This window comes from Mobula birostris, chromosome 10 (assembly GCF_030028105.1).
Source record: "Mobula birostris isolate sMobBir1 chromosome 10, sMobBir1.hap1, whole genome shotgun sequence".
Lineage (NCBI taxonomy): Eukaryota > Metazoa > Chordata > Chondrichthyes > Myliobatiformes > Myliobatidae > Mobula > Mobula birostris.
The window spans coordinates 16,727,522-16,737,686 of NC_092379.1; the positions used below are offsets into that span (position 1 = coordinate 16,727,522).

The following is a 10,165-nucleotide window of genomic DNA, read 5'->3' on the forward strand; positions in this document are numbered from 1 at the left end:
ATCTCAATCCCAACCCCAGATTCACTGTCAGACTCCTTCCCGGTCCCAGCGTCTCGCTCTCCCCGATCGCTGTTACAATCCCAAACCTCTGACCGAGCCTGACCACAAGCAGTCCCCACACAAACCCCTCCAACCTCTCCCTGAAACCCTCACCCCGGTCGAACTCACCCCTCCCAACCTCCTCATTTCCCTCCCTCTACCTTCTTCCCACCTTCCCTCTATCCCTCTTCCATTTCTCTCCCTGTCTCCTCCCACTTTCCCCTTTTCCCTCTGTCTTCCTTCTCTCCCACTCTTCCTCTCCCTCAATCCCTCCCTCCCACTGACCCTGCCCCCGCCCACAGCCTGGGCTCTCGGACGGCAGGCTCGGCTGGTGGATGGAAGCGGAGACGTCTGGCCGGGAGCAGGAGACGTCTGGCCGGGAGCTGCTGGAACTGCAGGTGGTGCACGCGGAGACGGTGCAGGAGCTGTCGAAGATGCGGACCCTGCTGCTAACAGAGAACCAGATCTCACGGCACTGCCAGGTAATGCTCGCTGTCCCGGGTCAGCAGGGGAGGCCGTTCGGTCCATTGGGGATAGCAGGGCAGACCACTCAGTCAGTCGGGGGTGATGGGGGAGGCGGCTCGGTCAGTCGAGAACAGAAACACAGACCCCGCTGTCCACCAGTGATAGAAATTCTGTCTGGGACAGGCATTGGTTCCGTCTGGGACAGGACAGGAGGCCACTCTGTCCATTTGGGTTGGGAGGAGAATCCACTCGGACGATCAGGGATAGGAAAGGATGCGGCTCACTTGTGTTTGAGATCAGAGATAAAAAATGTTTCTCCAAGCCAAATCTGATTGCCTGGAATTTCTCACCAATAAACATCCCCTCAACCCCTCCCTTTCTCCCCATCTCTCTCCCCCCTCCCCCTCCTCCTCTCTCTTCCCTTCTCTCCTTCTCTTTCTCATCTCTCCCCATTTCTCATCTCTTCTCTTTTCTCCCTCCCCCCCTCTCTCTCTCTCCCCCCCACACACCCTCCCCGGCCGCACAGTCGGAGCTGGAGCTGCTTACCGAGCGGTGGGAGACAGAGAGACAGACCCTTACCGACCGCCTGCAGAACCGCGAGCGGCTACTGGAGCTGAGGGCAGCTCAGACCCGCTCACTGGAGGGTCAGTGAGGTTCCCCCTCCTCCACACCCCTTTGAACAGAGACCCTTCAATCCTGACCCCACCTCCCCACCTTCCTCTGCGCTTGGACCCCGAGATCCCTTTCCCCACCCCCTTGTGAGAAAAAAATTCCATGGACTCTGGACTGGCCTCCATCGTTTAAATGTTAAAGCCTCCATCACGCCCTCTGGCAGCTCATTCCATCACCCTCTGGGTGAAAAAGTTGTCCCCCAGGTTCCTATTAAACCTCTCCCCTCTCACCTTAAACCTGTGCCCTCTGGTTCGAGATTCCCCAGGCCTGTGTGCACTCACCTTATCTGTGACCCTCGTGGTTCTGTACACCTCTATACAGTCAACCCTCAGACTCCCACACTCCGACGGATAAAGCCCCACCCTGCTCAACCTCTCTCCATAACTCAGTCCCTGGAGACCTGGCAGCACCCTCATAAATCTCCCTCTGCACCCTTCCGGTGTAATGGCATCTTTCCTACAGCAGGGCGACCAAAACTGAGCACGATACTCCAAACGAGCTTCCACAACCCCAACATAACATCCCAGCTCCTATTCTAAGTACCCTGACCGATGCAGACCAGCACCATCACTACCCTGTCTACCTGTGTCTCCATTTTCAGTGAACCATGTACCTGTACCCCTGGGCCCCTTCCGTTCACCGTGAAAGTCCTGCCCCCCCCCCACCAATTGTCTTCCCGAAAATCCATCTCCCCTCATCTCCATCTGAAGAAGCCATCCCCATACTGTAGATCAGAGACCTTCGGCTGGTTTTTACAGTCTCCCCCATCCTCTGTACCCCCACCCCACTTCTAATAAGCTCAGCCGGCTGGACAAACCACACACCCCCAGGGTCGGGTCTGCTCAACCTTCTCCCAATTGCCACCAACGCGTTCAATTCAGCCGCACCATCCTGACAAGAGCTCTCGACCCGAAGCTTCGCATCCATAGATGCTGCCTGACCTGCTGAGTTCCTCCAGCATTTTGTTTGTGTGTGTGTGTGTGTGTCTGTATGTGTGTGTGTGTCTGTGTGTCTGTATGTGTCTGTGTGTCTGTATGTGTCTGTGTGTGTGTCTGTGTGTGTGTGTGTGTCTGTGTGTGCGTGTCTGTGTCTGTCTGTATGTGTCTGTGTGTGTCTGTATGTCTGTATGTGTGTGTCTGTATATGTGTGTGTGTGTCTGTATGTATGTGTATGTGTGTGTGTGTGTGTGTGTCTGTCTGTATGTCTGTGTGTGTCCCTCAAGATTTCCAGCATCGCCAGAATCTCTCGTGTGCATACTCCAAGTTGTTGTGGACAGTAATCCTCCACCTCGGACTGCACCTAGATCGGCTGATGAAGGCGTGCGGACCCAGGGGACTGGTCCGGCGAGGTTCTGCGGAGGCCGGTCAGCAAGCGTCCGGCGTGCCGGTCCGGCGGGAGTCCGCGGGCACGGCGGACACGAGGCTGTTGGAGATCCAGCTGCTCCAGGCAGAGCTGCTTCCCCGGACGCTGCGGAGACTGGGCGACCCCGACCCCGTCACCTTCTGCAGCCACGGCCTGTACGACTTCGCCACCCAGTGCACGGAGCTGGGCCGGGGCCGCTGCCCGCGCTACCGCAGCACCAGCCTGTACGCCGTCCCGGGCCAGCGGGGCTTTCTGCGCTACCTGCGGGACGGGAGCCTGCGGCTGGAGATGCACCGGGCCTGGGGCGCAGACGTCCAGACGCTGGGCAGCGCCCGTCTGGCGCTCCGGGGGCTGCTGGAGGAGGGCGGCACCGTCTGGGGCAGGGCCCCCATCGAGGGTGAGGACGAGTCCTGAGAGCTCCCCTCCCTCCTCACTCATACTCCTCACACCCTCCCACCTCCAAACCTCACCCCTCCCTCCCACCCTCCCACCTCACTCATCCCTCCTCCAAATCTCACTCCTCCCTCACACCTCCCACCTCCCACCTCCAAACCTCACCCCTCCCTCCCACCCTCCTACCTCACTCATCCCTCCTCCAAATCTCCCTCACACCTCCCACCTCCAAACCTCACCCCCCCACCCTCCCACCTCACTCATCCCTCCTCCAAATCTCACTCCTCCCTCACACCTCCCACCTCCAAACCTCACCCCTCCCTCTCACCTTCCCACCTCACTCATCCCTCCTCCAAATCTCACTCCTCCCTCACACCTCCCACCTTACTCATCCTTCCTCCAAATCTCACTCCTCCCTCACACCTCCCACCTCCAAACCTCACCCCTCCCTCCCACCCTCCCACCTCACTCATCCTTCCTCCAAATCTCACTCCTCCCTCACACCTTACTCATCCTTCCTCCCTCCATCTTCTCTTCTCCCTCAGTCACCACTCTCCCTCGTACTCTCACCTCACCCCTCCCTCACACCCGCCACCTCCCTCCACCATCCCTCACCCTCTCTCCTCCCTCCCACCTTGCTCCTCCCTCATCCTCACTCACGAACCCCTCCCTCCTCCCACATTCCTTCCTCCCGCACTCCCCCCCATTCACAACCCACCCTCACTGCAGAGCCCCCACCCACTTATACTCACCCACCACTCCCTCGTCCTCACTCACGACACCCCTCCCTCCTCCCATATTCCTTCCTCCCGCAATCCCCCCTCCCTATTCACAGCCCACCCTATTCACAGCACCCACACCCTCTCGTGCGATGGGACAAACCATATCTGCAGCCAATACTCCAAGTGTAACCTGACTAGAGTTATACAGAATGTAATATCCCGACATTTGACCTCAGTGCCTCGGCAGACGAAGGCAACCATGCCGTGCGTCTTGCTTACCACGCTATCAACCTGTGCAGACCCTTTTAACTTGGACCCCAAGATCCCCCCGTACCCCAGCGCCGTTAGGGTCCTGTCGTTAACTGTGTTCTGTCTCTGTACATCTCATCTCCCGAAGAGCAACGCTGCGAACTTGCCCCAATTAAACTGCATCTGCCGCTTCTCTGCCCACCTCTGTAACTCATCGGTAACATCTTGTATCCTTTGACAGTCCTCTTACCTCCCGCCAGCTGCCTCAGCCACCCGTCCACATCGTCATCCAGGTCACCTACAGGAATACCCTTCACTATCAGCAGAGGGATAGATCCCCGTGGAACGCCGTTAGTCACAGACCCCCAGCCAGAATAAGTCCCACCGACCTGCTACCCTCTGCCTTCTGAAATTAATCCCGAATCCGAATGGCCAGTTCACCATGGATCCCACTTCTAGATGTGGGCCCTTGTCGAAATCTCTCACAAAAATCTGCCGTGACTTGTCGGTGATGTTTCATGTTGCTCTCACTCTCTCTCTCCCCCTCTGACTTCCTCCTTCCCCCCCACTTTTCTCTCCCTGTTGCCTCTGCCCTCTCTACCTCCCTCCCCATCACTACCTTCACACCCTCTCTGCATACCCCTCCTCATCCCGCCTCTCTCTCTCTTCTCTTTCTTACTCTCTCACTTTCCCACCCCTCTCTCTTCCTCCCCTCTCCCTCTCCTGCCTCCCTCTCCCTTCCCTCTCTCCACTTTTCTTGCTCCCCTCTTACTCTCCACCTGTGCTCCCACCCTTTCTGCTCTATCTTGCCATTCTCTTGTCTTTTTTCTCCCCCCTCTCCCCCACCCTACAGACGCCGGTCCCTCCGCTCGCCTGATTGGCTGGCTGGAGTACGGGATGAGACTCACCCTGCCAGAGAACGAGGGCATCAGATTGGATGAGGAGGGGGATCCCCAGTGGATCTACCTCCCCACGGAGAGCCATCAGCCAGATCCCAGCCAGGTGACCGGGCTTCAGGAACACCAGGGAGACAATGGGGAGGCTTCAGGGGCCAGCCTGTTTGGTAGGGTGCAGAGGTCAATGTCGGGGTGGGAGTCGGGGGTCAGGGAGGAGGGATAAGTCAGGCTGATTTAGGGTGAGGGATTATAGTTGAGGATGGGGCAGATATCGGAGGCTGGGTAGGGGCCAGAGATGGGTTAGATTAGGGGTTGTATTTACAATTTAGATTCATGGTTTGTGTTTAGAAGTTGGGTTGAGGGTTTTGTCTTGGGTTTGGGTTTAAGATTCATGTTTAGTGTTTTTTCATGGTTCTGATTTGGGTTCTGGGTTTAGGATTTGGGTTCTAGTAGTAGGGTTAGGGTTCTGGTTTCAGATTTGGGTTCTGGGTTTAGGATTTGGGTTCTAGATTTAGGGTTTGGGATCTGGTTTCAGATTTGGGTTCTGGGTTCTAGATTTAGGGTTCAGATTCAGGGTTCAGATTTGGGTTCTGGGTTCTAGATTTAAGGTTCAGATTCAGGGTTCAGATTTGGGTTCTGGGTTTAGGATTTAGGGTTTGTGTTCAGGTTTAACGTTTGGCCTCAGGTTGGGGGCAGAGATGCCGACCAAGTCTGGCACGTCTCAGAAATGGGTCAGAGATCCCGGGAACAAGAGAAAACGTGCAGATGCTGGAAATCCGAGCAACACACACAGGACGGTGGAGGAACTCAGCAGGCCAGGCAGCGTCTATGGAAAAAGTACAGTCGGCATTTCAGTCAGTCCTGCCGAAGGGTTTTGGCCCGAAACGCCGACTGTACTTTTTTCCTGGATGTTGCCTGGCCTGCTGAGTTCCTTCAGCGTTTTGTGTGTGTTGCAGAGTCTGGGGAGACGGGACTGGAGCAGATGGGTTCAGGAGAGTCGGATCTGTTGAATAGCCTCGATCAGTGTGAGGGTGTTGGCCGAGCTCCTGGTCATCTCCTGGCGGATCGAGTGACATGGTCCCTGGAGATGAGAGGGGGCAGTTCCCCACCCCAGATTCCAGCAACAGGTTGGGAGATTCCAGGAGGTAACTCGGATCCTCCGCTCCATTCCAGATCCGCGCCCGTCTTCATCCTGAGCTTCACGGACGGCCGGTCGCGGAGAGGCCAGCACGGACCAGAGGAGCACAGGAAGGTAAAGTGCAGAAGGATCCAAAGGCAGGCCAGGACTATCAGGCAAAGAGACGCCAACGGGAGAGGCAACAAAGTTACAAAATAGATCCGATCCAGGGGTTTGAGGTGGGGGGAGGTTGGTTATATATAGAATAACACAACTTCAGGAGTGGGTTACAGGTTGGGATCTGACCTGGGGATTTATATATAGAATAACAGACCCCTGGGAGTGGGTTACAGGTTGGGATCTGGTCCAGGTGTTCATGGGGCTTATATATAGAATAACAGATCCCCGGGAGTGGGTTACAGGCTGGGATCTGATCCAGGGTTTCGGGGGTTTATATATAGAATAACAGATCCCTGGGAGTGGGTTACAGGCTGGGATCTGATCCTGGGGTTCGGGGGGTTTATAAATAGAATAACAGATCCCCGGGAGTGGGTTACAGGCTGGGAGATGTGGAGAAGATCTGGGATCAGAGTTAACTAAAGATGGAACTCCCTAATTCCCAGACACCAGACAGACTGTGGATATCGAGACGCAGACGCCAGATGACAGGGAGACGCAGTCGTCTGACAGCGATGAGCTAATTCATTTCCCACTGAGTCGCCTGAGACCGGTCAGTCTGGCTGGGTTGGGAGGGAGGGGAGGGAGGGGAGGGAGAAGGGGTGGGGGGGGGATGGAGAGGGGCTGGGGTGCAAAAGTGGGTGGAGGGGTGGGGAGAAAGGGGGAAGGGAGAGAGGTGGATGGAGAAGTGTGTGGGGAGAGAGGGGGGGATAGAGAGTAGAAGGAGAAGAGAGAGGGGGAGGGTGAGAGAGGGACAATAAAGAAGGAGGGGGAACGAGAGGGGAGGAGAGATGGGGAGAGGGAGGGAGGGGTGTGGTGTTTACAGCAAGAGGGAGATTAAAGCCTGACATCTTGCTTAATGGTATTGGTCCATGGCATAAAAAAAGGTTGGGAACACGAGGGAGGGAGGGAGGGAGAGGGGATTGGGGAAGTGCGATGGTGAGAGAGGAGAGGGGATGCCAGCTTTGGGGAGAGGGAGGAAGGAAAGGGAGAGGGGCTGAGGGGTGGGGGGAGAGAGGGGGTGTGACACAGTGGGGCGGGTGGGGGTCTCTCCTGTGCTGACCAGCCTCTGCTCCCCACCCCCAGGAGGACCAGCGCCTGCGGGTCGAGGTGCTGTGGCTCTCCCTACGTCCCGACTCCCCCCCGGCCAGGGACCCCGACATCCGGCAGCTCTTCGTGGAGTTCTGCCTTCCGGGGGTGGCCGGGGACGAGACCCCCACCTCCCTGCCCACTCCCCGCCGGGGGGAGAGGATATACTATCACTGGTGCAGGGGTGAGTCCGGGGAGGGAGCGGGCACGGTAGGTGGAGGGAGGGAAGTGGGTGGGGAGAATGAAGGAGAGGGCAAGTGAGAGAGGGGGCACAATGAGGGAGAGGGGAAGTGAGAGGGGGAGAATGAGGGAGAGGGGAAGTGAGAGGGGGAGAATGAGAGAGAGGGAAAGTGAAGGGGAGAATGAGGGAGAGGGGAAGTGAGGGGGAGAATGAGGGAGAGGGGAAGTGAGAGGGGGAGAATGAGAGAGAGGGGGAAGTGAGGGGGAGAATGAGGGAGAGGGGAAGTGAGGGGGAGAATGAGAGAGAGGGGAAGTGAGGGGGGAGAATGAGGGAGAGGGGAAGTGAGGGGAAGAATGAGGGAGAGTGGAAGTGAGAGGGGGGCAGAATGAGGGAGAGGGGAAGTGAGGGGGAGAATGAGGGAGAGGGGAAGTGAGAGGGGGGCAGAACGAGGGAGAGGGGAAGTGAGGGGAGAATGAGGGAGGGGGAAGAATGAGGGAGAGGGGAAGTGAGAGGGGGGCAGAATGAGGGAGAGGGGAAGTGAGAGGGGGAGAATGAGGGAGGGGAAGTGAAGGGGGAGAATGAAGGAGAGGGGAAGTGAGGGGGAGAATGAGGGAGAGGGGAAGTGAGGGGGAGAATGTGAGAGGGGAGAATGAGGCAGGGGAAAGTGAGAGGGGGCAGAATGAGGGAGAGGGGAAGTGAGAGGGGGAGCATGAGGGAGAGTGGAAGTGAGAGGGGGCAGAATGAGGGAGGGGGAAGTGAGAGGGGGAGAATGAGGGAGAGGGGAAGTGAGGGGGAGAATGAGGGAGAGGGGAAGTGAGGGGGAGAATGAGGGAGGGGGAATTGAGGGGGAGAATGAGGGAGAGGGAAGTGAGGGGAGAATGAGGGAGAGGGGAAGTGAGGAGGAGAATGAGGGAGAGGGGAAGTGAGGGGGAGAATGAGGGAGAGGGGAAGTGAGGGGGGAGAATGAGGGAGGGGGAAGTGGGGGAGAATGAGGGAGAGGGGAAGTGAGGGGGAGAATGAGGGAGAGGGGAAGTGAGGGGGAGAATGAGGGAGAGGGAAGTGAGGGGGAGAATGAGGGAGAGGGGAAGTGAGGGGGAGAATGAGGGAGAGGGGAAGTGAGAGTGGGAGAATGAGGGAGGGGAAGTGAGAGGGGGAAGAGGGAAAAGATGAGGAGAGGTGGTGGAAGGAAGAGTTGGTTGAGAATAGGGAAGAGGGAATAGGTGAGGGAGAGAGGAAGGGGATAGAGTGGAGACAGGAGGGGAATAGAGATGGGGAGAGAGGAAAAAGGGGTGAAAGGGGGAGAGGGGTCTGGGGAAGAGAGAGATGCGGAGGGAGGGGGTTGCTAGACAGGGGGTGGGGGAGAGAACGTGTCCCTGTGCCCACTCACTCTCTCTACCCTCAGTTATTCCCCTGGACCCAGAGCGCGACGCCCATCAGCGGCAATTCCTGTATGCACACCTGCAAGGTGGAGAGCCCGACCTCGGCAGGTAGGGAGGGGACGCGGGGGGTGGGGGGAGGCGTCCGTGTTGGATTCGGGTCCCGCGGGCGGAGGAGAGACCCTGTCCCACGTGTCGTGTGGCTCTGCAGGTTGCGGTTCACGGTGGTGAGCGAGCCGCTGGAGGAGGACAGCGAGTGCGAGGACGTTGGATATTCCCACATCCCGTTGGCTTGGATCCATGAGACCGGACAGGATATCGTCCAGCAGGAGTTTGACAGTGAGTGTCCCACTGCCCTGAACCTCCGGATTAGAATCCACCCCCATCCTCCATTCCTCCCGGGGATATTCAATACATAAACCCCTCAGACCCACGGGTCACATCCTAGCCTGTAACCCTCTGCCGGGGACCTTCCCAATCCACGCACAACCCCCTGGACGCTCCCTGCTCGACCAGACTGACTGGATTTCTCTCCCTGCTTTCCAGTCCTGGACGCCGGCCGGGAGACGGACGTCATCGGAACACTCTCCCTCTCCGTGGAGGGAGCGCCAGCTCTTCGCGCCGTCTCTGCCGAGTTCTCCAGGAAGGCCGTGAGCTCCGCCCGTCGCAACGTCCTGGGTTGACGACTCGGCGCCCCGGCGTGCAGGCTGGAGTCCGCTCGGCAGCCCAGGCCCTGCTGGCCCTTCCCCGATCTCCTCCTCTCGACCCTCTGTCCGTATGCTGCCACCTCCCTCCAAGTGCTTGAGGTTCAGTGCTGGTTGGACCTCACACCCCCCCCCGCCGCCCGCCCGCTGAGGAGACCCTCCTGCAAGTCCTCGGTCTGAGACTGGGATGCCTGGATGTGTAGATCCCACCCCTACCCCATTCAACAGATCTTCCCTTGGTCTACAGGTACCCCCCCTGCCATGCCCCATCCACTCAATCCTCCCCCAGCTCCACTCCTCCCCACCACATCCACCTGTCCTTCACTGGGGAGTCCAGACCTGAAAGTAGTCTCCCAGGACTGGTTTGCCCAAGGGCTCCGGGTTACCCCAGGCAAGGCGTCTCCACTCTCAGGATCAGCTTGCCTTCCCGCTCGCTGGGTGTCCTTGCCCGTTAGCGGTCAGTGGGGCGGTGGACAGGGGCACCCTCTCTCTCCGTGTCATCGATACTGTCCATCCCAAGGCGGGGGAGGCGGGGGCCTGGTGTGTCCCCTGGGTCGAGTTCCAGGCAAGGAGCCTTGCGGGTCAGGGAGGTGAGCATGGAGCTGGGATCACTGCTTGGAGCTGTGAGTTATGACTATGGCACAGGCCTGGTTGGGAGGGGGAACAGGGTTGGCAGCCGCTGTTCCTGGGTTTCGATGTTTCAAGGGCGGTAAAAGAGGTGGG

The 10,165-nt window shown here is 58.2% G+C and overlaps 1 protein-coding gene across 1 annotated transcript in view; it reads left to right on the plus strand.

Annotated features, from left to right (window-relative positions):
• Positions 1 to 10,165, plus strand: part of LOC140203848 (X-linked retinitis pigmentosa GTPase regulator-interacting protein 1-like) — a 30,407-nt gene extending 20,242 nt beyond the window's left edge. The window contains exons 12-21 of the mRNA XM_072269981.1: positions 342 to 521; positions 1,031 to 1,148; positions 2,480 to 2,935; positions 4,756 to 4,904; positions 5,972 to 6,050; positions 6,539 to 6,645; positions 7,179 to 7,365; positions 8,765 to 8,849; positions 8,950 to 9,077; positions 9,285 to 10,165. Of these exons, the coding sequence (XP_072126082.1) occupies positions 342 to 521; positions 1,031 to 1,148; positions 2,480 to 2,935; positions 4,756 to 4,904; positions 5,972 to 6,050; positions 6,539 to 6,645; positions 7,179 to 7,365; positions 8,765 to 8,849; positions 8,950 to 9,077; positions 9,285 to 9,421 (1,626 nt within the window). The 3' untranslated portion in view covers positions 9,422 to 10,165. The remainder of the gene's footprint in view (positions 1 to 341; positions 522 to 1,030; positions 1,149 to 2,479; positions 2,936 to 4,755; positions 4,905 to 5,971; positions 6,051 to 6,538; positions 6,646 to 7,178; positions 7,366 to 8,764; positions 8,850 to 8,949; positions 9,078 to 9,284) is intronic.